The sequence below is a fragment of the Podarcis filfolensis genome (assembly GCF_964270895.1).
Source record: "Podarcis filfolensis genome assembly, chromosome: 2".
NCBI classification, from domain to species: Eukaryota; Metazoa; Chordata; class Lepidosauria; order Squamata; family Lacertidae; genus Podarcis; species Podarcis filfolensis.
The window spans coordinates 91,186,185-91,214,043 of NC_139605.1; the positions used below are offsets into that span (position 1 = coordinate 91,186,185).

General features: G+C 42.8%; 1 protein-coding gene and 1 long non-coding RNA gene across 2 annotated transcripts in view; one reads left to right on the forward strand and one right to left on the reverse strand.

The window, feature by feature from the left end:
* The window catches only part of LOC310755363 (polycystin-1-like), a 78,120-nt gene that overhangs the window by 5,937 nt on the left and 44,324 nt on the right, over positions 1–27,859 (reverse strand). Inside the window, exons 29-42 of the mRNA XM_083597996.1 lie at positions 27,584–27,727; positions 19,394–19,604; positions 18,230–18,353; positions 17,786–17,935; positions 16,896–16,954; positions 16,115–16,329; positions 15,373–15,487; positions 13,908–14,080; positions 11,966–12,168; positions 10,028–10,219; positions 5,518–5,672; positions 3,702–3,832; positions 2,682–2,835; positions 726–861 (exon numbers count right to left, since the gene is read on the reverse strand). Of these exons, the coding sequence (XP_083454122.1) occupies positions 726–861; positions 2,682–2,835; positions 3,702–3,832; positions 5,518–5,672; positions 10,028–10,219; positions 11,966–12,168; positions 13,908–14,080; positions 15,373–15,487; positions 16,115–16,329; positions 16,896–16,954; positions 17,786–17,935; positions 18,230–18,353; positions 19,394–19,604; positions 27,584–27,727 (2,162 nt within the window). The remainder of the gene's footprint in view (positions 1–725; positions 862–2,681; positions 2,836–3,701; positions 3,833–5,517; positions 5,673–10,027; positions 10,220–11,965; positions 12,169–13,907; positions 14,081–15,372; positions 15,488–16,114; positions 16,330–16,895; positions 16,955–17,785; positions 17,936–18,229; positions 18,354–19,393; positions 19,605–27,583; positions 27,728–27,859) is intronic.
* On the forward strand, positions 2,620–5,523 carry LOC310755477. The gene is made up of 3 exons (XR_014544390.1): positions 2,620–2,654; positions 2,737–2,854; positions 5,463–5,523. It is a non-coding gene; the product is annotated as an uncharacterized lncRNA (long non-coding RNA).

Sequence of the window (27,859 nt, forward strand, 5' to 3'; positions counted from 1 at the left end):
GAGCTTTGCTCCTGTCATGAAAAGGATGCAGAGGAGAGAGATCAAGTTGAGGAACAAGCTATAGAGAAATGGTTTTTTTGCTAACAGGTAGAGATTGGATTTTGAAATATGGTGATATAAAACTGGTTAGATTCCCCACCCCTGAAGGGTTTTGACAGACAGGGTCTGGAAACTGAGAGGGAGAGGTTCCTTTTCCCTGACCGCCACCATCCCAGAGGGAAGATGACAGTATAAACAGTAACATCAGGCATGCTACATATCACACTACTTTACACTTAGGACACATCCACATGAAGAAGAGAAGAAGAAGAGTTTGGATTTGATATCCCGCCTTTCACTCCCCTTCAGGAGTCTCAAAGTGGCTAACATTCTCCTTTCCCTTCCTCCCCCACAACAAACACTCTGTGAGGTGAGTGGGGCTGAGAGACTTCACAGAAGTGTGACTAGCCCAAGGTCACCCAGCAGCTGCATGTGGAGGAGCGGAGATGCGAACCTGGTTCCCCAGATTAGGAGACTACCGCTCTTAACCACTACACCACACTGGCTCCCGCATGACACATTTCATCCAGTTTCAGACCTGGCTAAGTGTCACGGCTTTCAATTGAGTCCTGAGAACAAGCTAACAACCTCCTTCCCTTGCAAAGCAAGAGCAAAAGCCCAAAAAGGGAAATGATTTTGTTTCTATGGGAAGACTTGAGTTTCAAACAAAAACAAAAGTCTTGGGCAGCTTGCCTTTTGTGAGCCCAGTTGCTTGCTTGTAGGTCATGCAATATCCTCTGAGCTTCTGCAGAGGTGTTCCCAAGCTCCTTTGCGCAGCCATCTTTCGCATGGTAAAATCCTGCATGACCCCAGATCCAAAACCTGCCAACAGAGCCACATTAAAGGAACATGAATTTAAGAGTGTTAGAATGCCTTGGGAGCAATGTAAGCCTCCTCTCTTTTCTCCTGTGGCCTTTTCTAATTCCCTTTGGAACATCTTCTACCACATCCTTGCACTTGGAACAGTCAGTCCACGCTGAAGTACAGCCAAACTGCAAAGCAATGACCTGACCACATGACGAAGTTAGTGTAATGGGTTTATTTTTTAACATACCTTTGCAAGCAAAGCTTTGGTCATAATTGATGATTAATTATTTAATTTCAATACCACTTAATATATTAAAGAATGTCTCTAAGCAGTGTACAGGAAAGTGAAGCAACAATGGACAACTTAAAAGATTGCAAAAACACACAGTTACATATCAAAATGTTACATTAATACAAAGTTGCAAATACATAAAAATCAGTATCAAGTTGTCAGGGGCTCGGGAGCAGGAGCACAGGGGAGAGAGGAAATGGAGAGCGAAGGGGAAGAATCAGAGGGCAGCGTAGGGGAGTATGACAGTGACCCGAGAGATTCCATGAGCTTCTCCAGTGAATCAGAAGATTCCCAGAAGGGGGCGCCAATGGTCAGGGCAAGGGGGGTCCCAGGGGGGACGCACCAGAAACAAGGAGCCAGCGGGGAACCCCAAAGCAGCAGCGGGGGATCAGGACCAGTTTCCCCACCAGAGCGTAGTGGGGGGGGAAGAGTCACATGTGTCAGGACCAGCGTCTCCTCCAGCGGAGAGAGAAGATGAGTCAGGGCTGACCACGCCTCCATCAGAGAGTGGGGGAACGGAGGGGAGGTCAGTTGCAGCTAGCCTCCCCGAAGGGGGAAGCAGTGACAGCAGCAGTGAAACGGTCAGGAGGAAAGTTGCTGGCTGGGCGCGCGCGCCAAGTTCAAATGTACAGGCGCGAGGGACAGCAGGAGACCCGGATGGGGAACCAGCTCCCAAAGCCCGCCGGAGGGAGGGGGAAGGCTCAGGGGATTCAGCGTCAGAAGAGTCTAGAGAGGGCGAGACCCCGACGGACAGGCGGAACCAGAGGTGGAAAGAGCAGAGGAAGAGGTGGAGCAAGGCTAGAGTCTTAAACTGGTGTCTGGGGGGAGGAGACTCAGACGGAGCTTCAGCGGTCTAGAGTTTGAGACGTAGGGCTGCACGCTGCGGCTCTGGAAGTGAAACTGAACTTCAATAAAGACTTTCGTACTTAACAACGAAGCGGCGTTGGTCCTTTGTGAGCTGGGACCTTGGGCAGCTCTGACACAAGTCATTTTCCTTCTGACACACACACACACACCCTCCCTCCCTCTCAGCCTCCAGGTTCTCAGTCCAACAAACTCAGCTCACCCACAAAAGTCTCACAGTGAGAAGAATTCCTGGAAACAGTGGGCATTCCCCTAGTCTCTCACTCTAGACTTGCTTTTCATGGGCAGGCCCACAATGCATAGTACATCCTCAGGCTGTGCCCTATTCAGTTGCCCTCTCCACACCCAGGTCCAGGTCCAGCAGGTTTTGTTGTTTCCCTAGGCGTCCAAAGGATGGGAAAGGGGACCCCCTCCACCCGCAGCTCTTTCTTCACCCTCTGCCTCTCCTCCTCCTCAACCTTCTTAGATGATGACTGCCCAATCCACAGAGACATTCACATGTGACATTGTCATTCACACAACTGGTTCAACCTGTGGCAGCCTGTCTGGGCGTCAGCACAGATAGACTGAAAGCTGCCACGTGCTGATAGGGGTTGTGAGAAAGGGTCCTCAGAAGAGAAATAAGAAGGAGCTACAAGGGAGAAACCCAGAGGTAAGCATCCCCCACATAAATTCATACCTAATAGAAGTGTGCTCAGTTGCGTCAGGGCATGCGTTTTTATTTGTATCCCTAGGAGCTTCTGATCTGGACCCAGACAAGTGGCACAGAGGACAGGGGCGGCTGGCAGTACTGAAGTGGTATATCTGAGATGCAATTCCAGGCCGCGGAAGTCCTAGGAGGCACAGAAAAATGTACAGGCAAAGCTTTTTAATTATTATTTTAAAGAATCTCAGATGCCACTTGCTAGATATTATGCCTTTCAATATATACAAGTGATTTTGTACACGCTCACACTCTCCACATTGGTAAACCAACCTATATTCGCCCTATTTCTCATTTAAAAACCTCTGGCATATGTTTAGGGGTTACCTGAGGGGTTGGCAAGGTTTACCTTGCCTGGGCCAGTTCACTCCAGCGGAGATCCCTCCATGGGCCGGATTGCGCATGAGCGTAAGTGCGTGCGCCTGTGATTTCTGGGGTCTGTGCAGATGCAATTTCCAGTGTCTGCGCATGCGCAGATGCGATTTTTGGTGCCGCGGAAGCGAGTCCCTGCACTGTGCTGCGCTGGTTTAGCACAGCGTGTGGGGACTCACCAAGCGGGTGGCTCGGTTCGGGGGCGGCTCGTGGGCCAGTTAAACGGCCCCCATGGGCTGCTTGTGGCCCATGGGCCTTAGGTTGCCTATCCCTGGGTTACCTTATTGCAGTCCCACAAAAGTCCCTCCCACTAATTCAGGTTGAATGTACATGTCACCTTGAGGCTTCTCTCAGATTCCGGTTACATTTCCTCCCTCCCCCCCATCCCAGCTCACTTTCATTTTTGTAGAGCGAATGTTCCCAATTTCCTCTTTTCATTGTTTGTCAAATGTGTCCATTAAACCAAGCCTGACTATGTTAGCTCTTCTGAAGTCTCAACACTGTCTGACATTTTAAAAAAGCAACTTCGTTCCTTTCTTTGTTCATTCTTTTCTTCTTTTGGCCAAACACAATCTCTTACTGCCTGTTTTGTCACTTTACCACCCAAAAGAAAAAGGTGAACACCTAGATCCATCATTTGGCTTCTGGTGGAGCTTTGGAGCTGCAGCTGAGGCACTCCTACTATTGTCAGCTTTGTGTTGCCATAAAGGTATTTCAGTAGCACTGTGTCAATCCATTCCAATGTGTCGGAGTAGCTACAAAATAAGCAAAAGGAGAGAAAAAAGACCAGTGCAGTTCTTCAACCAAGTGGCCTGTTTTTAAAGCAAATCACAGTAAAGAATCCCTTTGCAATCCTAGAATTCTCTGACAATGAAATCCATCCCTGCTACAAAAATGCGGGTGAGACGAAAAAAACTGTTTAATTGCAACTGAACACGTACTGGAAAGTTGTTATATGGGAACGAAAATTTCTTGCCACCCCTGTATGATGATTTCACCCATCAATGGACTAAGGAATCCATCTGTGGGTGCAGCCAGCCAGTTCCAGTTTGCCTTTACAAGGAGGTATCTGCCACAGGGATGCGGGTGGCGCTGTGGGTTAAACAACAGAGTCTAGGACTTGTCGATCAGAAGGTCGGTGGTTCGAATCCCCACAACGGGGTGAGCTCCCGTTGCTCAGTCCCTGCTCCTGCCAACCTAGCAGTTTGAAAGCACGTCAAAGTGCAAGTAGATAAATAGGTACCGCTCTGGCGGGAAGGTAAATGGCGTTTCCGTGCACTGCTCTGGTTTCACCAGAAGCGGTTTAGTCATGCTGGCCACATGACCTGGAAGCAGTACGGCAGCTCCCTCAGCCAATAAAGTGAGATGAGCGCCGCAACCCTAGAGTCGTCTGTGACTGGACCTAATGGTCAGTGGTCCCTTTACCTTTACCTATCTGCCACAGGACCCAGAGGAACACTGAGAGCAACCTGTGGACTCCCCTTAGCCTTCAACCATCAGGGGTTTGAGGATGCTCTGGTCTCTGAAAGTCTTAACATGAACAAGGCTCAGGGTGAAATAACTAGGGCAGGAGTCACTTAATGAACACTGTCCATGGAAGCCATGTGCAAGGGAATTTCCCCCATGCCCCACAAAACTGGCCCAGGAGGGTGTCAGAAGAACCTCAAGAACAACACACAGCCGGGGTAGAGGGGTGATCATTCTGAAATGCTTGCATGGACAATGTTCAATGCAGTGTGACATTAAATTTCCAGATGAATAATGAATGTTAGTTTTAGGGTGCCACACAATGATTTTACTGCAACAGACTAGTACAGCAACCTCCCAGTCAAGAATTCAGTGACCCCTCCTTGCTGGAGGCCTTCAAGCACTTGTTGGGTAGAAATCTCTCAGGGATCCTCTATCTTCCCAAATGGAGCAAGGTTTGGACTAGCCAGCCTGACAAGGCCACCTCAGCTCTTATGATCCTATGACTACAAGAAGATGGAAATGCTGCATTGTTTTTCTATTTTATCTCAGCTTGCAGGATGCATTTGCAGCAGGGTTTTGTGTGTGTGTGTGTGGGGGGGGGGTTAATAGCACTTTTACAATTTGAAAAACTTTTAAAAAATGTAAGGTGCTTTGTGTTAGAATGCCTTCAAGCACTTTGGGGAAAAAACAGCACACACTACAGTACAACAACTGCTCTAGTGTGAATATACTCTATGTAGCATCTGGCAACAATGACTGACACAGACAGAAATCTGGCAAGATGGACAAGCAGTTGGGCCACGTCTGATTGTATTTGCAGCTTTGTTCAAAGACAACTTACTTGTTCTTTGACACATTTGACTATTTGGTCATGTGGCGTCTTCCTGAAATATAATTTTTATTATATTTCTCTAGAGATGGTGAGCTGCCTCCTCTGCCCATGTCCCCCCTCTCTCTCTGGAGAGCTCACCTGCGCACAGAAGTGAAGTTCAGTCCTTTGTCGTTTGTCACAGAGATGGCCTGTTTGACAGCAGCATGCAGGAGGTGGACGTTGTTGTCATGGAAGCATCTCTGGTAATTGATGGTCAGCACAACCAGAAAGAATAGCATATGAGTGAGGCAGTTCTGGAGAGGAGGAGGTGGGAGAAGAAAGCAACAAAAGTGATGGAGCATGAATAGGGATGTCAAGTACTGCCAATAAGAGAGTGATCAAAAGCCAGACTGCAAAGAGGCGAAAACCCCAGCAATCGCTAATGTGCATTTATTATTTAATTCAAACATAGAAAGATGTAATGCTTTCCTACTACCTAACACTACCATTCAGTGACAACAACAACAAAATTAAGGTTGCATTACTATTTATTATTATTATTTATTTAAAACACTTTTATGCCACCCTTAAATTCAATTTCTGTGTCGTTTAAAGTACAAAACAATATTGGTCAGATCAGTTCAAATCCAGCCAGGCAGAAATTATCCATAGAATGGAATAGCCTATCCTATATATATTTTTTTTTAAATATTTTTATTCGAGAATTTTTTCATATAAACATAACATACACAAACATACAAAGACAAAAACAAAACAAAAAACATGTACCATTTCATATCCTAATTTCTTGTACCTTACTTCCCCGACTTCCTCATGCCTCCCTTTTCTGTATTCCAAATTCTTATCGATTACTCAGCAAATCTTCCCTTATTTTAATTTAGATTTAAACTAATCTTCCTTATTCTCCTTATCTTAACCATTGCTAATAGTAACCGTTTACTTTCCAGTCCAACATCATTCTAACTTTCATTAACTTTGTAATATTTCTTTAAATAGTCCTTAAATTTTTTCCATTCTTCTTGCGTTGCTTCTCTTCCCTGGTTTCGGATTCTGCTCGTCATTTCTGCCAAGCCCATGTAGTCTATCACCTTCATCTGCCATTCTTCCAGTGTGGGTAGCTCTTGCGTCTTCCAGTACTTCGCAATGAGTATTCTAGCTGCTGTTGTAGCATACATAAAGAAAGTTATATCCGTCTTTAACACCCCTTGGCCGACAATACCCAAGAGAAAGGCCTCTGGTTTCTTGGAGAAAGTATATTTAAATACCTTTTTAAGTTCATTATAGATCATTTCCCAGAATGCCTTAATCTTCGGGCAAGTCCACCAAAGATGAAAAAATGTACCTTCAGTTTCTTTACATTTCCAACATTTATTGTCAGGCAAATGGTAAATCTTTGCAAGCTTGACTGGGGTTATGTACCACCTATATATCATTTTCATAATGTTTTCTCTTAAGGCATTACATGCCGTAAATTTCAACCCGGTGGTCCACAACTTTTCCCAATCAGCAAACAAAATATTATGACCAATGTCCTGAGCCCATTTAATCATGGCTGATTTAACCGTTTCATCTTGTGTATTCCATTTCAGCAGCAAATTGTACATTTTTGACAAATTCTTAGTACTGGGTTCTAACAGTTCTGTCTCCAATTTTGATTTTTCCACCTGGAAGCCAATTTTACTGTCCAGTTTAAACGCTTCATTTATTTGATGATAGTGCAACCAGTCTCTCACCTTCCCTTTTAATTTCTCAAAGCTCTGCAATCTCAGTTTGTCCCCTTCCTTTTCCAAAATTTCCCAGTATCTTGGCCACTTGGACTCCATATTTAACTTTTTAACTGCCTTAGCTTCCATTGGCGACAGCCACCTTGGAGTTTTATTTTCCAGCAAGTCTTTATATCTAACCCAGACATTTAATAGTGCTTTTCTGACAATATGATTTTTAAAACTTTTATGTGCTTTAACCTTGTCATACCACAAATATGCATGCCACCCAAAAATATTGTTAAAGCCTTCCAAATCCAAAATGTCTGTGTTTTCAAGAAGCAGCCATTCTTTCAGCCAGCAGAAAGCTGCCGCTTCATAGTACAATTTAAAGTCTGGCAGGGCAAACCCCCCTCTTTCCTTTGAATCCGTTAATATCTTAAATTTAATTCTGGGCTTTTTGCCCTGCCAGACAAATTTAGATATGTCTTTTTGCCACTTCTTGAAACAATCCATTTTATCCATTATTTGCAATGCTTGGAACAAAAACAACATTCTTGGCAATACATTCATTTTTATAACTGCAATTCGGCCTAACAAGGAAAGCTTTAAATTGGACCAAATCTCCAAATCTTTTTTCACTTCTCTCCAAGTTTTTTCATAATTATCTTTAAACAAATTCACATTTTTAGCTGTCATATTTATACCCAAATATTTCACTTTTTTAACCACAGTCAACCCTGTCTCGTTCTGAAACCTTTCTTTTTCTACCTGTGTCAAATTTTTCTCCAAAACCTTTCTCTTTGACTTATTCAATTTAAATCCTGCCATTTGACCAAACTCGAATTATTTCCAAAACTCTTTTCGTGCTAGCTTCTGGCTCTTGCAATGTAAGTACTAAATCATCTGCAAATGCTCTCAATTTATATTGTTTAGCTCCGACCTGAATCCCTTTAACCAACTGGTCCCTCCTAATCATATTAAGCAAAACCTCCAGGACCGATATAAAAAGTAGTGGGGAGATAGGGCACCCCTGACGTGTCCCTTTTTCAATCTTGAACTCTTCTGTAACCACATTATTTACAATTAGTTTCGCTTTCTGTTCAGAGTATATTGCACCTATACCATTCTCAAACCCTTGGCCTACCCCCATCCCCCGGAGGTTCTTCAACATAAAACTCCAAGAAATGTTATCAAAGGCTTTCTCGGCGTCCACAAAAATCAAAACCGCCTTAGTGTTTATATTCACTTCCAACTTTTCCAAAATGTCAATTATATTCCTTACATTGTCCGACAAGTGCCTTTTCGGGAGAAAGCCCGCTTGGTCCCCATGAATCTCCTCCATCAAAACTCTTTTCAGTCTCTTTGCTAAAATATCAGCAAAAATTTTATAATCCACATTCAATAACGAGATGGGTCGGTAGTTTTTAAGTTGAGTCTTTTCAGTCTCTGTCTTTGGTATAAGTGTGATATAGGCCTCACTCCACGTATCAGGTGCCCTTCTCCCCTCCATAATCTCATTACAGACTTCCTTCAAAGGCTGTATCAGTCCTTCCTTCAAAACTTTATAATATTTAGAATAGCCTATCCTATAGAACCAGTCCAGAACAGCAGCAGAATAACTAACTTCACTGAACCCCTGGTCCAGCCATATGAACTTGTCCCTGCGCAAGACAAGTCGCTAATGTTTAGGTCAATGCCACAATCTTGTTGGGCAAACGTTTTTCAGAGAGTTGAAGGTGCTACACATCAAAGCAGCCTTTGCCAGCCTGGTGCCCTCCAGATGTTTGCGGCTACAAACTCCCATCAGCCCTAACCAGCACCCCCATGTAATGCCAGGGCTAGTGGGAGTTGTAGTTCAAAACATCTGGAGGGCTCCAGGCTAGCAAAGGCCAAGTGACATCCAGGATTGCTCTTGAGATGGACAGTTATTTCTTTTGCCCTGTTAATCATCTCTGGTCAAACTGGTTTGGCAGAGCTTAGGGGCACCACAAGAAATCTGCATACCTGTTTGAATCACTGGTGCACTGCCATCCTAACTTTCAACTTCAAATGATAATTGGTCTCCAACCTTAGCTGCCGTTATCAATGAAGTTGAAATTTAAATCTGTTCTGACACCTAGTGGTCAAAGAAAATCCTCACACTTGCAATCTCATTTTTTTCTAATTCACTGATCATCACCAGCTTGTGGGTCAAGAACCAGGCCCACTGCTTAGTTGTAGCCTGATGTAAACTGAGAACACAAAATACATAATAGACCAAAAACAAATCAATAACCCCCCTGCCACAAACACACTCCTCTTACCTTGATTGCCACTACCTCTGGCCACTGCGAGAACAGGATACAGCACTAGATCTGATCTAGGAGGGGTCTTCCTGTGTCATTAGGTATCTTCTTCCTCTAGCAATCTTTATTCATTGCTCCATTGCTTAGAGCGGCCTCGGTCCAGTATAGCATATCCACCCCCATCATTCTACCCGGACACTGAGGTCCAGCGCCGAGGGCCTTCTGGCGGTTCCCTCACTGCGAGAAGCCAAGTTACAGGGAACCAGGCAGAGGGCCTTCTTGGTAGTGGCACCCGCCCTCTGGAACGCCCTCCCACTAGACGTCAAAGAGAACAACAACTACCAGACTTTTAGAAGACACCTGAAGGCAGTTCTGTTTAGGGAAGCTTTTAAGGTTTGATGCATTACTGTATTTTAATATTTTGTTGGAAGCCGCCCAGAGTGGCTGGGGAAGCCCAGCCAGATGGGCGGGGTATAAATTATTATTATTATTATTATTATTATTATTATTATTATTATTATTATTATAGAGCCTCATTGCTTAGAGCCTAACTGAATGTTCTTTCAATTGCACCATTCTTCTTTCCCACCTCCATCATTTGTGCGGTTCCTCAAGCCACCCATTCCAACATTTTGCACAAGGGAAGAAGTCACTTACCCACATCAACCCTTTGAGAGCTCGGACTTTCTTGGCCTCTTCCTTGGCCTGCAGCAGCCCATAACCACAGGGCACGCGCACCTTCCCAACTCGTTCGGGCATCTGCTTCACCAAGGGCTTCTCCACCAGCCCATCAGCTTCACTCTCCACTGGCTTGCTGATGAGAGCGGCATGCAGAGCCCCAAAGAGCACCTGAGAGAGCAGGTATATTCTCAAAGGCATTGCCGGAGGGACAGAGGAAACTGTCTTCTGCCAAGTCAGCCCATTTAGTTAAGCACTGTCAACACTAATTGGTGCCAGCTTGCCAGGGTTGCACCCCAAACCTCCGCCTACCAAGAGTCTTTCAATCCCTGGAGATGCCAGGGATTCCAAGTACAGAAAGTGTTAATTCAATACACAAAGCTGTTCTTTCAAGATTTCATTGGCCTCTCTCTAGACTTATGACTTGATATCATGGCACTTCTTGACTCTGATCAAGAATATACTTCATGGGCAGCCTTTTTGCTGATTTATTTTTTTAAAATCACTAACCTTTTATTAGCAGGCCTGTTGTACAAATAGCCCTTACTTTGGTTTAGAGGGAAGGTAAAGGTAAAGGGACCCCTGCCTGTTAGGTCCAGTTGCGGACGACTCTGGGGTTGCGGCGCTCATCTCGCTTTATTGGCCGAGGGAGACGGCGTACAGCTTCCGGGTCATGTGGCCAGCATGACTAAGCCGCTTCTGGCGAACTAGAGCAGCATTTACCTTCCCGCTGGAGCGGTACCTATTTATCTACTTGCACTTTGACGTGCTTTCGAACTGCTAGGTTGGCAGGAGCAGGGACCGAGCAACGGGAGCTCACCCTGTCGCGGGGATTCGAACCGCCGACCTTCTGATCGGCAAGTCCTAGGCTCTATGGTTTAACCCACATCACCACATTAAATTGAAAAGTCATTAGAGTTCCCATAACTGGTATCTGTATCCTCTCCACCAGGGGAGGGAGATTTTGGTCAGGAACATATAGAATGGGAAAGAGACTGTTAAATGCACATCATTCCCTGCGCCACTGCTCAATCTAGGAATCATCTCATTAAAAAGAAAGCATTAAAACATTAAATCACAGATCTCCCACATCATGCATAGTTTGGTAACTGTGTCTTAAAAGAACTTAAGGGATTACAGGCTGGTTACAGAGTTGTTTCCAAAATGCCTCTTCCCTGTTGTGGTTTAAACATTATCTATACAGTGGTACCTTGGTTCCCAAACGCCCAAAACCTAGAAGTGTTCCAGTTTTTGAATGTCCGATGTGGCTATCGGCTATTGTTTCTGGGGCACCTGCACCAATCAGAAGCTGTGCCTTGGTTTTCGAACATTTCAGAAGTCAAATGGACTTCCGGAATGGATTAAGTTTGGCGCTTTTGTTTTTGCTATTTATTTTGCATTTTTGTTTTTGAGGCTTTTTAGGTTAATTTGGTTTTGTGACTGGGTGGAACCCAGTTCAGCTACTGATTGATTGATTGATTGATTGATTGATTGTGTGACTGCAGAAATGGATAAAAGCCCCTCATCCAAACAATGACCATTATCAGTGCAGGTAAGATTTTTTTAAAAAATTTAATTTTTAATCATCTACAATACTGTCTTATTTATTTTACAGTACAGTACATTGATTATTGCTTTCATTTTATGGATCAATGGTCTCGTTAGATAGTAAAATTCATGTTAAGTTGCTGTTTTAGGGGTTGTTTTTAAAAGTCTGGAATGGATTAATCTGTTTTGCATTACTTTCTATGGGAAAGCATGCCTTGGTTTTGGTACACTTTGACTTTGGAACAGACTTCCGGAATGGATTAAGTTTGAGAACCAAGGTACCACTGTATATATATATATATATATATATACCAGGTGTGACCGTTGAGAAAATTCCAGCAGTGCCAATGAATTTTGTTATGCTATTACCTTCATTGGCTCCAAAAAGATGAAAGATGTGGCGAAAGCAAAGGCAGAGGAGATCAGCCACATCAAGGCAGTGTGGTCAAGGAAGGAGGAGCCATATAAGATATTGATGGAGAAACAGCCAGCAAGCAGCAAGAAGATGGCTATGTAGATAGCTGGGAGCATCCTGGCAGGGAAGAGCCATTCCTGAGGTCTTCGGGGCAGCCCTAAAATGAAGACAACCAAGCACCTGGAGTTACATCCCTTTTATTTGGAAGAATCCCAGGATCCTTCATCTTCTCAAGAGCTATGATTTCATCTGTATGAAAGCAGCCATGGGCATTTCTATCTCTTTTAGGTGAACACGGCATTCATCTATTATATCAATCCATCCGAGCAGGGCAAAATTACCCTTGCCCCAAGTACTTCTAAGCCCTGTATCACCTCCTCCTAACCAGAAAATGCACCTTGCCCCATTTAAGAAAGCAATCTCATCCTCAATGCCTCATGGTCCATAAGGGGACATCACTCAAGTGAGACCATATTCATTCTGCATTTCCACTTTAAAGTGTCCAATTTATTTATTTTTTAAAAAGAAACAAATAATATTCCAAAACAATGTATGTAGCATAAACACACAGTGTCCAACAGTATTAACGCCAGTGTGTTCCCAACAAAATAAATTCAAAACAATAAAATCATGTAAAATCACAAAAGAGAAAACAATAATATACTACTTTGGGAAAGCATATACAGTTGTACCTTGGTTGTCGAACTTAATCCGTTCCGGGAGTCCGTTCAACTCCTGGAACTGTTCGAAAACCAAAGCGTGCCTTCCGATTGGCTGCACGTGCATCCTGCACTCAATTGGAAGCCATGTCGGACGTTCGGCTTCCGAAAAATGTTTGCAAACCGGAGCACTCACTTTCGGGTTTGCAGCTTTCGGGAGCCAAAACATTCAAGTACCAAGGCATTCGAGAACCAAGGTACGACTGTATGAATACAGAAACTCAAAGCAACCTCCTACAGCCATTTATCTGCTTTTTACTTTAACAGTATGCATAAATAAAATTGTTTTCGCTGAAAGATATTATGGAAAGGGGCAGATGATCTTCTCTGAGGAGAGTATTCCAAAGTCTAGATGCAACAACAGAAAGGGTTAAGTTGTCAGGGGTAAAATTTGACCAGGATCAAATGCTGCAACATCCTATCCTTTGTCAGCCCTTAAGAGTGCCATGAAAATGGCATGTCTTTTTGTTGCACAGGAGTCCAGGCATTATCTTCACCTGGTCAATGAATTATGTGAAAAGAAAAACAGACTCTGTTTCCTCCCCCCACCACCCCTGCATTAGTTAAAAGGTAAAGGTAAAGGGACCCCTGACCATTAGGTCCAGTCGTGCCCAACTCTGGGGTTGCGGCGCTCATCTCGCTTTATTGGCCGAAGGAGCCGGCATACAGCTTCCAGGTCATGTGGCCAGCATGACTAAGCCACTTCTGGCGAACCAGAGCAGCGCACGGAAACGCGATTTACCTTCCCGCTGGAGCGGTACCTATTTATCTACTTGCATTTTGACGTGCTTTCAAACTGCTAGGTTGGTAGGAGCAGGGACCGAGCAACGGGAGCTCACCCTGTCGTGGGGATTCGAACCACCGACCTTCTGATCAGCAAGTCCTAGGCTCTGTGGTTTAACCCACAGCACCACCTGCGTCCCATCCTGCATTTGTTAATCCAGAATAATTACTATGTCCCAACTCAGAATAAAATTCTGATTCTGCCTTTAAACAACTGTGCAAAAGGTGGGAGAAGCAATTTAGCTGCCTTGATCATATGTACAAAAGAGAAATTAAAGTGTGCTAAGGGAAATCTAATCTATGTTACGTCATATTACAGGTGCCCCCTGTCCCAGCACTGAGGCTCCCATAATACAAGTCTATGAGGACATATCCCATTAGTGTTCACGCATACCAATCCGGGTAGAAAGCGAGGAAACAGTAGCAGGAGGAAGTTCCAGGTCAGAAAAGAAAGCGCTGCCAATATTGGTCATAGCAGAGACGTAAGAGAACGACTTCCGTAGTAAGCCCCAGCTGCTTCCATGCTGCACAATCCCATCGGACCAGCCACTACTAGAACTTTCCATTCTGCCAGCCAAGGGAACAAAAGAAGAATGTGCCAGAATTAGAGGCAAAGGATGTGTCTCAGCCACCAGGGAAGGTACAACAACACATAGGAGCCATTTCAGAGGGGGGGGGGGCTACAGGCAGCTCACAGCCCTGTCCAGGCTAGGCTGGCACAGACATGTCTAATTTTCAGGCTAATGCAGGCTTGCTGCTATTGCACCAGGATGAGTCTGAACTTAGGGTCGAATAATATGTGTAATATAATATAATATAATATAATATAATATAATATAATAATAATGATATATAGAGTTTTAATTCTATAAACGATCAGATCGTGAAGCTGAGGCTCCAATACTTTGGCCACCTCATGAGAAGAGAAGACTCCCTGGAAAAGACTCTGATGTTGGGAAAGATGGAGGGCACAAGGAGAAGGGGACGACAGAGGACGAGATGGTTGGACAGTGTTCTCGAAGCTACCAACATGAGTCTGACCAAACTGCGGGAGGCAGTGGAAGACAGGAGTGCCTGGCGTGCTCTGGTCCATGGGGTCACGAAGAGTCGGACACGACTAAACGACTAAACAACAACAATTCTATCAATGTTTCCCTGTTGTTTAATTATTATTTTCTGGTTTTGGTGGTTTTTATTTGGTGGTATAAATAAATATATAATAATACTTTAAATATATTATTTTTTAATAATAATAATAATCAGGCTTAGCTTGTTCAGACCTCACTTTGAGATACACTGTGCTTGGGGTGCAGTTACATGCAATCTAAGTGCAGCAGAATCAGTTTGAACACAGCCTCTCTGCCTAGAAAAGCAATGCCTCAAACCACTTTCACCACATATCTGTCTGTTTCCATTAACCAAAATATGCTTTTTTAACTGAAAACAACCCAAATGAGAATGAATGACTATATTTATGTGTCAAAACAAAAAAATATTTTTTTCCTTCCAGTAGCACCTTAAAGACCAACTAAGTTAGTTCTTGGTATGAGCTTTCGTGTGCATGCACACTTCTTCAGATACACACACGAAAGCTCATACCAAGAACTAACTTAGTTGGTCTTTAAGGTGCTACTGGAAGGAAAAAAAATATTTTTTTGTTTTGACTATGGCAGACCAACACGGCTACCTATCTGTAACTATATTTATGTGTATAACTCAATTGATCGAGATATTAATTATTATGAGTTTGGGCTGTCCATCCATTTACTTTCTTAAAGGCCTTGTTCCCTCCGCCCCTGCAAGCCCCCATCTCTTGAGTTGAATGGCTGCTCAAGGCAGCAGCAGACCAGGCAACATACCCATCAAAGATGAGATCTGCTTCAACTTGAGGTGAAAACCGGCCACTGTCAGATGTGATACAGTCAGAGATGTTCTCCTGAGTTCTGTCAACAGCACAGTTGAACAAACCTTCCGCTGTGGGGACAATAAGAAAAACTGAAGTTATAAAGTAGGCCCTACTGCTAAGCCTTAATGCAGCTAAGCTTCCTTTTCACCTTCCCAACCCCATTTCTGAAGCCAATTCTCTCACCTATTTTGCAGCCCTGCTTTGCACCCCACTTTCCACCTTCATCCCTATGTCCATTCCTCCTACCGCACAGTACAACTACTAACCACCTTTTTCATTACAAATCTTCCAATGGGGGGTCTGCGTGATGACAGCCTTACATTTTTATGTATAGAGGAAGAAGTAACTCATTATGAGGGAGGCCAACTTTCAAAGTTCCTTTTCAGAATCAAAATAGCATAAAAAGCAAACAAACAAGTGTACCCTAAACCAGCTAGAAATTGCTTTCACTTATGATTGGCCCAAATTTATCAGTAAAAGGATGCAGTGCAATCCTACACATGTTTACTCAACAGCGAGCCCTGCTGTGTTCAGTGGGACCTACTCCCCTAGTGAGTATTACTTAGGATTGCAGCCTAGGTTTGGTTCATTTTTTTACCACTGCCAAACTTTTACTCATAAACAGGAGCGAATCTATGTGTGAGAGAGATTGAGTGCAAGGGAGACATAGTAGGGAAAATGTGGTAGGAGATTACCAGAGTGATGGCCACAGCTCGACCTCCTACTGTCCTCAGAATCTCTGAATGAAAAGGACAGGGGGTCATCATCAGAACTGGACATGGAGTCAATTCCCAACTTTGCCATTGCCTTCTTCCTCTTGAGAATCCGACTTCCATTCATCAGGGGGTCAGAGTTCAAAAGGTCAGGAATATCAAAGATGCTGTTGCATGAAGGCCATTCATTGGCAGCCCTGCAGATTTTTGAAAAGGCACCTGAATAAGGTCAGAACCTTGGCCAGTAGGAAGCTCACACCTTGTTTAACTAGTTGAGGATGCTTCAACTGTAGCTAGATAATCTGAAACAGACTTTCACATCCCTGACCATTGCCCCTTCTGGCTGGGGCTGATGAGAGAGCCAGCAACCAACATCATCGGTAGGAACTGGGTTAGGGAAGGGTGTTCTAGGGTGAGAAAAGATTATTGTGCCTCAAGAGTCTGCTCAGACAAACCTACCAAAGCCAGGATGCTACTATAGCTAAGTGATTGGATATGCCAGCAAAAATCCAAGGTTCAACTCAACTAAGAAGGTTGCTGGATAGCTGTAAGCAAAGTCATAATTTCTCAGGGTTGTTTTGTGGCTAACTCACCACTAAGGGCCAAACTAAATGTGAGATTTATTATATGCTTTGTCCCAATGTGTGCGCACCCACCCACATGAGATGAAGCAACATCATGGGAGAGCTGTTTCTAGGACCAAGGTGAAACTGTCATTCTCCCTTGCTATTTTTGCTATTGCCATGCAGTATTGTAACAATACCTGTCGTTGCCTATGAAGTTCTTCTGGTTGGAAACTGGCTTTCTACTAAAGAGGGATTCCTGTAAAGGACAAAATAAAACAAATAAAAATGGTCAAATGGGAGGGAAATACCAAGTATGGATGCCACATAAAACCAAGAAATGTAAACCTCAAAGGAACCTTCATCCCGATTACCATTCAGGGTATATAAGTAAACTAATCTCTCTGCTACTATGTCATATTGAACGGAAGTCAAACTGAGGGTGACTAGATGAAATAGATGACAGGGCACCACCTTTTATGTAGAACATAAAATAAAGGTGGATACTGTTTTTCTTTACTCCTGCAAATGTATCACACGACCTGAAGAATTTATTCCCGCAAAGCAGCTCTTTTAAGATGGAAGTGGCTGACAAAGGCATCACAACAAAGAATTTTATTTTGTAAAAAGAAGAAGAAGAAGCAGCTTTTGAAAATGCAATATGTCCTCTAGATATCCTTGGTAGCCAAATTCCTTGCAGTGGGATGAGGAGGCGGGAGTTTAAACCAGGAAATCCAAACCTCTCCTCAACTACAAGCTCACTAGCTGGTCTTAGGTAAGCCACAGTTTCTCAGACTCAGCTCCTGCATTTGCAACATGGGGGTGATGATGATGTTGATGATGTTGATGATAAGAAACAAGCAATCAAACTACCTCACAGGGTTCTTGTAAAGACAATCAAGATAATATATGCATAGCACTTTGAACATTATATATTGATATAAATGCTTTTTAAAACAATAGCTCAAGCCTGGGGAGGTTGCTGGTTGGTTACAGGATCTCATGCAAGTTCAGCATTTGACTGTTCCATATAACACTGTGGAAATTCTTTCTATTGCCACTATGAGGCCCACAGAATAGCTCTACTCACACTGCCAACAGAACCCATATCCACAATGGACTCCATTCTTCCAGGGACAGATAAGAAGGAGGAGCTACCCAAGTTAGAGCAGTCAAGAGACACATCCATCTCCACAGTCTGGCAGTCCTGAGCAGGCGGGTCAGGATCTTCTATTACAATCTGTTGGACAGAGGGGACATGTTCACACACCCTAACCAAACATTCAGTGGGGTCCTTGTCCTGCTGCCACGGACTTGAGAGGCTGGTGTTCCACTCAGCACTTGCTTGGCAATTTCTAATTCATTTCACAATGTAAAGGGAACGATTCATGACTCAGCGGTCCCTTCCATCTCTAACATTCTATAGCATTTGTATTCTTCCCATTCTTATCAGTTATGTCTGTTTTTGTGGCTTTCCTTCCTCGGTTCCTGGTTAGCTTTCTCTCCATGTTGCCTTTATGATTGAAGGAGGTACCTTACTGCGTGTTTTCCGGAAGAGAAAACTGAAGAGTAGTTGTATTGGGTAAACCACGACTGCTGCAGTTATTCCAACCACAATGCTCTCTGCAGTCAAAGAAATCTGTCTTCCAACAGGATAGCTGCAGGGGGGAAAATGTAGATTTAGCCATTTAGCCAGAACCTAGAGTAAGTGAGCAATGATCTGAATAGTGTCATATTTTATGTGGACTCCTTTCTGAGGGCACAGTTTTTAGACCACACACACAAACATGATATCCATGCATCAGATGGTCAGAGCTCGAAAGGAGCCATCTGATTATAGCCATACAGCTAAAGCATCTCACTCTCTTCTCCCCCAGGCATCCTGGGAACTGTAGTTTGTTAAGATGCTGGGAACTGTAGCTCTTCGAGCTCTTTGGCCATAGGTCTAACAACAACAACAACAACAACAATTTATTATTTATACCCTGCCCATCTGGCTGGGTTTCCCCAGCCACTCTGGGCAGATTCCAGCAAAATACACGGGTACCTCGGGTTAAGAACTTAATTCGTTCTGGAGGTCCGTTCTTAACCTGAAACTGTTCTTAACCTGAGGTACCACTTTAGCTAATGGGGCCTCCTGCTGCTGTCACGCCGCCACCGTGCAATTTCTGTTCTCATCCTGAAGCAAAGTTATTAACCCGAGGTACTATTTCTGGGCTAGTGAAGTCTGTAACCTGAAGCATCTGTAACCTAAGTGTCTGTAACCCGAGGTACCACTGTACTAAAATACAATAATTCATCGAATAGTAAAAGCTTCCCTAAACAGGGATTCCTTCAGATGTCTTCTAAAAGTCATATAGTTGTTAATTTCTTTGACATCTGGTGGGAGGGTGTTCCAGAGGGCGGGTGCCACTACCGAGAAGGCCCTCTGCCTGGTTCCCTGTAACTTCGCTTCCCCCAGTGAGGGAACCGCCAGAAGGCCCTCAGCGCTGGACCTCAGTGTTGGGGCAGAACGATGGGGGTAGAGACGCTCCTTCAAGTATACTGGGCTGAGGCCATCCCCCACCCCATGATTTGGGGGGAAGAGAGAGTCATGTGTTTTAAATGGATGGTGTGTCAGTAACATTCCACTGAGCTCATCCTTCCTTTCTGCTTGCACCTGTTGCGCATTCCCTCTCTTGCTCCCCGATATGCTCACCTGTGGCCCTTAACTCCAACTGCACCATACCAGACGGCGCACGTAGCTAGGAAGAGCTGAACCATGAGCAGGCAGCAAGTGAGCCTCTGTACCCGGGTAAAGCGGCTGTTAGGAGGACGGCTCCAAACAGAAAGCCAGATGTGCCAGTCGGAAAACCCAAGGTGCATCTGTGCAGGGAAAATTCGGGAAAAGCATCTCAGTTCCTGTGGACCTGTAAACAATAACAGAAACCAAATTCACTGCCTCCTAGTTGCTGCCGACAGCATCTCTTCATGCTGAACCATCCTTATTTCCTCTAGCCAGCATCACCACTGTCATTTAACTACTGGACTTGTCACTAATTTTGGGCACCTGTTGCCTTGTCAGTGGTGCACAAAACTTTTCATATATGAAAAATTGAAGAATATCATACAAAATGTCACAGTGTTTTTCACAGAAACATCCCCCCCCGACCTTTTTCATTTACTCAGGCCTTTGGTAATTAAATAGGCCCCTATGGTGGTGCCCATCCTTTAATAGATTGGTTAGGACTTGTCCTTATTAATATGTTATTGGATGAGCATTTTGTGTATTTTTGCATTCATTGTTTTAACTTTTCCAGTTTTAATTGTTTTATCTGCAGCATTTTATCCTGTTAAATCATTCTAAGAGTCCCCCCCCCCTTTTGTATAAAGTGACCAACAAAATTAATAAACAATAAAAACACAAATAATAATAAAAACATTTCAGTTCCCCAAAACCCACATTTTTTATTTTATTTTGTGAGGGAAAGGAAAGTTTGGCTGGGATTAAAGCCCCCACCCAGGCTCTAGGGACAAGAATAGCTTCTGAGGCAGGCTGAGGTCTAGCGATAAAGAGACCACAAGTCACCATGTGATTGATGAATAGATGCAACAGACTGAGAAAGAGGAAGTAATTTAATTACAAGGAAACTCAGAAGGGGGGGATTTGAGGAAGTCAACCAAGATGTTTAAAAGGTTGGATTTGTGAAGAATTAAGTTTGTTGTTATTGTTTATCTGTTTATTGTTCCCTTCCCCCCCTTTCTTTTTCTTTTTTTGTGTATCATTTTGCTTTGTGGTTTGTGTTATCATTGTGGAAAATCTAATAAAAAATTTATTTAAAAAAAAGAGAAAGAGGAAGTAAAGTGAATGAGAAAGCGCTCCAAGAAAGTAGTTCAGACAAAGAAGAAAATGAGTGTGTGCGTCAAAACAGATTTGGCTTTAAAACGGGGTGGGGGAGTTCCGGGGGCGGCGCGAACGGTAATGGCGGTCTCCTTCCACTCGTGAAGGGGAAGCTCCGCAGAAACGGGTCGTCCGCTACGGCAAAGCGGAGACCCCTGTTAGAAACCCACAGGTGGGGATAGCCTGTGGTCGTGGGACTCGGCGGGCGCCTGTAGCGCTCCTCTGCTACGTGAAGGGACCCCGTAAGGAGCTCCGGATCGTGTCGGGGGTGGCGCGGCGTTGTGAGTCGATCGCTCTTTTTGCGGAGTGATGCCGCTAAGCTGCTGCCGGTGAGCGCTGACCCTTTTCCTGGGACTATTCGGCTACAAACTTCAACCCGTAAGTGGGGGACTTTATTTGATTTATGAAGATAAATTTAAGAATTTGGCACACAAGCGGGAGACGCAACCAGGAAGTCCGTCTCCCGGGTTTTGTTTCAAGAACAAAGCAAAGACTCTTTAAAAACCCAAGCCCCGGACTTTGGGATAAATAAGTTGCAAACTCTCACATCAAGTTTTGAAGACCTCCTCTCAATTTTATCGAGGGGAGGAGGGGTGAAAAATCAGCTTTTTCCAGCCGATTCTTTTGAACTTCGGGACTGTAGAACATTGAATCCCTGGTTACTGAGCTGCCAGGGTTTGGAATTTGAAGGCTACTTTGGAACTGTTACTTAATATCTCGCACTTTGCTGAGACAACTCATCTTTGCTAAAGAGTAACTCTGTGGAAATTTAAGGAATTTAAGAGGAGTCTGAAGGTCTTTTACAAATCGGATATTGTTTAACGTCTAGAGGGAACTTTTAACTTTTATGAACTGCGACATTTTTGAGCTTTCCTGATTACAGTATCCCTCTAGTGGAATAATTTGGTTTGGCAACCTACTGGGGGAATTTTCCATCTGTCGATTTGGGGATTTCCATGAGAAAGACAGACTGTGAGACCGACCTTGACGCATAGACAAGAAGGGTTATGAGCGGAAGGACAAGATCAGCCAAAGCAAAAACATTGCAAACTACTTTAACTTCTCAGCTGCGCAGATCCTCTGTCCCCACAATTCCTGTGGCACAAGTGGAAGATATAGAACAACCTAGGCCGGAAGGAATGGCCTCAGGTGGGGACTTTACTTCAGTGTTAAATAAAATATTTGAAAAGTTGGAAGGTTTAAGTAAACAAGTCTCTGACCAGTCAGATAAGATAGACCAAAACACTGCAAGCATTAACAACTTGACTCAACAAGTAAACTTAAACGCACAAACTATTGGAAAGTTGGTGGAAGACACTACTGTAAACCGTAAAATTGCTGAAGAGGCAAAGCAGAAAGTTGAAGAAGTTCAGGGAGAAATCAAACCTATGCGCAAACAGATAGGAGAACACCAGGCACTGCTGTCTATGATCGAACTGAAAAATAAGGAAAATAATTTAAGAATCAGATCTGTACCGGAAATCGATAATGAAAATCTAACTGAGTACCTCACGAAGGAATTTACACAATTTTGGCCCTTGGAAGAAGAAAAGGACTTTAAAATTGTAAGCGCATTCAGACTGGGAAAGGGAGGGAGGAAGATTAAGTCGAGAGACTGTCTAATCTCCCTCAGAACGAGGGAGGAAAGAGACAAAATCCTGAGTGCGCACTTCAAGACGCCTTTAGAGATCCAAGAATCAAGGTTGGAAATTTATAAGGATATTCCTAAGCATTTGTTGGAGCTCAGAGTGAATTACGGTGATCTGGTGCAACTTTTGAGAAGCAATAGGATTATCTTCAGATGGGAATTCCCCCAAGGGATTTCCTTTACCTTCAGAGGGAAAAAAGTTAAAATCAAATCGGTGGAAGATAAAGACAAATTTCTGAACGACTACGGAGAAGACCTTCAGAAAGGGATTGAAGAGCCAAGCGATCCAGGACCGGGATCATCAAGTCTAATACCTGCACCTGGGGAATTGAAAGATCCTAAAGACACGCCACTTCGGGGAGCAACAGGAGGAAAATAACACCATCTCAACATGTCTCTGCAACTACTAAGTTGGAATACCAACGGTCTAAACTCCCCGGAAAAGAGGAGGAAGGTTTTTCATTTATTAAAAAAGGAACAATTGGACATAATTTGCTTGCAGGAAACACATGTGATTAGGCTGCACAGAAAAGTGCTAATTAATAAAAAATTAGGCCAAGAATTTATCTCATCAGACAAGGTTAAAAAGAGAGGTGTGGCAATTTATGCAAAAGAAAGCCTATCACCAAAGCTTCTTTTTAAAGATGAACAAGGAAGAATTTTGGCAATAGAAATCCAAACACAAGGAGAGAAATTTTTGATTTTAGGAATTTATGCACCAAATGAGGGGAAATCAGAGTTTTACAAGAAACTGCATGAGACATTGATGGACTTTATGGACTATAACAATATTATTATGATGGGAGACATGAATGGAGTGGTGTCTACGAATATGGATAAAGCACAAAGACAGACCATAACGAAAGAGGGCAGACTACCAAAAACTTTTTTTGAACTGACTGACAATATGGATTTGATTGATATTTGGAGGACCAAAAATCCCCTAGGTAGAGAGGGAACATTCTTTTCTGAAGCCAAAATGACATGGACAAGGATCGACCAAATTTGGACAACTAGAGGCCTGGCACCTAAAATAAAAAAGGTGGAAATCTGCCCAAAAACCTGCTCCGACCATAATGCGGTAAAGATGGAAATGAAACTAACACCTATCGGTTCCTTCAGATGGAGGATGAATGACACCTTACTAAGAAACCAAGATATCGCAAGGAAGGCCCAAAAGACTCTGAAAGACTATTTTGAAATTAATATGAGAACTACGGTTGAAAAAAGAACAGTTTGGGACGCAAGTAAAGCGGTCATGAGAGGGTTCCTGATTCAACAGAATGCAATAAAAAAGAGATCTCAAAATGAGAAGAAAGCGAAAATTTTGGAAAAAATAAAACAAGGGGAGAAGAAGTTAAGAGTTAAACCAAACTCAAAAGAGATTTTAAGAGAGATTAAGTTATATCAGGTGCAATATATGAAACTGATTAATGAAGAAATAGAGTGGAAAATTAAACAAATGAGACAAAAGACTTTTGAGTCAGCTAATAAATGTGGGAAATTATTGGCGTGGCAATTGAAAAAAAGACAGAAGTTAAATACGATCACAAATCTTGAGATCGATGGAAAAAACATACAGAACCCGGAGGAGATTAGAAGGTGCTTTCAGAGATATTTTAAACAACTTTATACGCAAGGGCCGCAGAAAGAAACTGAGATAGACCAATTTTTAAGAACCAATGGATTACAAAAAATATCTTCAGAAAATAAATTAGTATTGAATCAGCAAATTACAGAACAAGAAATTGAAGGTGCCATTCAGAATATGCAACTGGGCAAATCTCCAGGACCGGATGGACTAACCTCCAAATACTACAGAACTTTGAAAGATCTCTTAATTCAACCATTAAAGGAGGTGTGCAATGAGATTTTGGAAGGGAAAAAGGCGCCTGAATCGTGGAAAGAAGCATACATCACATTGATACCCAAGACAGAAGCTGAAAAGACACAACTAAAGAACTACCGTCCCATCTCCCTTTTGAATGTGGATTACAAAATCTTTGTAGACATTTTAGCTAGCAGACTTAAAAAAGTATTAATGGAAGTAATACATAAGGACCAGGCAGGCTTTCTCCCAGGCAGACATTTGTCTGATAATACAAGGAATATAATTGATATTCTGGAGTTGTTGCAAAGGAATATTAACACGAAAGCTGTTTTAGTTTTTATTGATGCGGAGAAAGCCTTTGATAACATCTCTTGGAGTTTTATGAAGAAAAATTTGAAAGGGATGGGAGTGGGTCAGGGGTTCGAAAATGGTATAGGAGCAATATATTCAGAACAAAAAGCGAAATTGATTGTAAACAATGTGGTGACTGAAGATTTCAGGATAGAAAAAGGAACACGTCAGGGCTGCCCTATCTCTCCATTATTATTTATCTCGGTCCTGGAGGTGCTGCTAAACATGATAAGAGGGGACCGATTTGTAAAAGGTATTCAGGTCGGAGCCAAACAATATAAATTGAAAGCTTTTGCAGATGACTTGGTTCTAACTTTACAGGAGCCGGAATCCAGTATGAAAAGAGCTTTGGAATTGATTAAAGAATTTGGTCATGTGGCGGGATTTAGATTAAACAGGGTAAAAACTAAAGTATTAGAGAAGAATTTAACTCCAATGGAAAAGGATAGGTTTCAGAATGAAACAGGTTTAACGGTGGTTAAGAAAGTGAAATACCTAGGGATTAATATGACGGCGAAAAATTTGAACTTATTTAAAGAGAACTATGAGAAATGTTGGGCAGAAGTTAAAAAAGACTTAGAAATCTGGTCTAACTTGAAGCTTTCCTTGTTGGGTCGAATTGCAGCTATAAAAATGAATGTATTGCCTAAAATGCTATTTTTATTTCAATCCTTGCAAATTTTGGACAAGATGGATTGTTTCAAGAAGTGGCAGAGAGACATCTCTAGATTTGTCTGGCAGGGCAAGAAACCTAGAATTAAGTTTATAATTTTAACTGATGTAAAAGAAAGAGGTGGATTTGCCCTGCCAGACCTTAAATTGTATTATGAATCAGCAGCATTCTGCTGGCTGAAAGACTGGCTGCTTCTTGAAAATACAGACATTTTGGATTTAGAAGGTTTTAATAATGTTTTTGGGTGGCATGCATATCTTTGGTACGACAAGGTTAAAGCTCATAAGGCATTCAAAAACCATATTGTCAGAAAATCTTTGTTTAATGTCTGGATAAGATATAAAGACCTGCTGGAAAGTAAAACCCCAAGGTGGTTGTCACCTATGGAAGCTAAGGCTCAGAAAAAGCTCAATATGGAGGCTAAATGGCCAAAATATTGGGAAATTTTGGAACAAGAAGGTGACAGATTGAAACTGCAGAGTTTTGAAAAATTAAAAGACAAAGTGCGAGATTGGCTTCATTATTATCAAATAAGAGAGGCCTATAATTTGGATAGAAAAATTGGCTTCCAGGTGGATAAATCGAAATTGGAAACAGAACTGTTAGAACCAAAAACTAAGATTTTGTCAAAGATGTATAACTTGCTGTTGAAATGGAACACGCAGGATGAAACGGTCAAATCAGCAATGATTAAATGGGCGCAGGATTTAGGTCATAATATTATGTTTGCTGATTGGGAGCAGTTGTGGACCACCGGTATGAAATTTACGGCATGTATTGCCTTAAAGGAGAATATTATGAAAATGATTTACAGGTGGTACATGACCCCAGTCAAGCTTGCTAAAATTTATCACCTGCCTGACAATAAATGTTGGAAATGTAAAGAAGCTGAGGGAACATTCTTTCACCTCTGGTGGACCTGCCCAAGAGTTAAGGCTTACTGGGAAATGATATATAATGAACTCAAGAAAGTACTTAAAAGTACCTTCCCTAAGAAACCAGAGGCCTTTCTCTTGGGCATAGTTGGCCAATGGGTGCCAAAGAAAGATAGAACATTCTTTATGTATGCAACAACAGCAGCAAGAATACTTTTAGCTAAATATTGGAAGACACAGGATTTACCCACCGTGGAGGAATGGCAGACGCAAGTGATAGACTACATGGAGATGGCTGAAATGACTGGCAGAATCCGTGACCAGGGAGAAGAATCGATGGAACAGGACTGGAAAAAGTTTAAGGACTATTTACAAAAATACTGTAAAATCTTTGAGTGTCAATAGGATGTGGGAAGTAAAAGTAACAGGGTTTGTGTGACTTTGGCCAAAGGTGTGTGAAAAGAAGAATCTAAAAAAAAAGGATAAGGGGTTACGAACAGAACATTATTATGTCATATTTTATAAGATGAGGTACGGATTAAAATAATGGAAAATGGGGACATAATAATTAGAATATAACATTAAGTATGGTTTAAACAAGGTTTTGAATTTGCTGAATCTGATTGGAGTAAAGTGGAACACAAAAAAGGGGGATGCGAGGAGGTCAAGACAGAGGGGCATGGAACTTTATAAATTTAAGAAAGAGTGTTTTTCTTTTTTCTGTTTTTCTATTTCTTCTTTTTTTTTCCTGTCATACATTTTTGTTTTTCTTGAGCTTTATGTATGGAAATGATACATTTTGAAATGATGAATTTTTTGTTTTGTAAAACTTTAATAAATATGTATTTAAAAAAAAAAAAAATAAAACGGGATGGGGGCAAGGTGCCCACATGGTTGGCTCCCATGATTGGTCTCTGCCCCGTTAGGCTTACCTGTTAGCAGTGGCAGACTCTGGGAATCCACCAACCATCTAAATTACCCACAATCCCCCTCAATGGTGCAATGATTCTCAGAACCAGCTGCAGCCAAGAGAGTGGGTGGTCCCAGCAGCTGCTCGAGGGTGCTGATGCTGGTCTTAATATTAAGAAACTGCCCGGTGTTCAAGGCAAGATGTACGCTATGTCAACTCATCACTACAGTCGTACCTTGGTTTTCGAACAGCTTAGTTCTCGAACGTTTTGGCTCCCAAATGTCGCAAACCGGAAGTAAGTGCTTTGGTTTGTGAACTATTTTTGGAAGCCGCATGTTCAATGGGGCTTCCAATTGGCTGCAGGACCTTCCTGTAGCCTATCAGAAGCTGTGCTTTGGTTTCCAAATGTTTTGGAAGTTGAACGGACTTCCAGAATGGATTCTGTTAGACTTCCAAGGTACAACTGTATAGTACTTTGCTCTGGAAATGGCAACTGTTTTTGTAAACTGCTTTGAGGGTTCTTTTTTTTACAATCAAGCGGTGTATAAATTTTATGAAATAAATAAACGAGGGCCAAGAAGGGTGGACTAATGTAGGATACCAGAGACTTGATATCTCATACTGGTTTGAACTACCCAGCCAATTTTCTAGTCCCGTGGTTACCAATACCTATGAAAACTGCAGTGCTCAGGACACTGTTCCCACAGGCTATCAACTCACATGCTGCAAGGACCTCTTTTTCCACCATTCCCTCATTCTTTTCATTTTCCACAGACAGCCAGTCCTCCACTAGGAAGAAGTACATATTGTCTGTCTGCTTGTCCCATACAATAACATGCTGCAGGTACCAAGAGGGGTCCAGACCTGGTCATAAAGAAAGATGGTGAAGCGAACAACCTCCAAACAACTAGCTGAATGACAACTGTTCAGGACTGTGGCAACAGGGGGCACCGGACCACACAAATGGGTGGGTGCCCAGAGATGGGCTCCCATAAA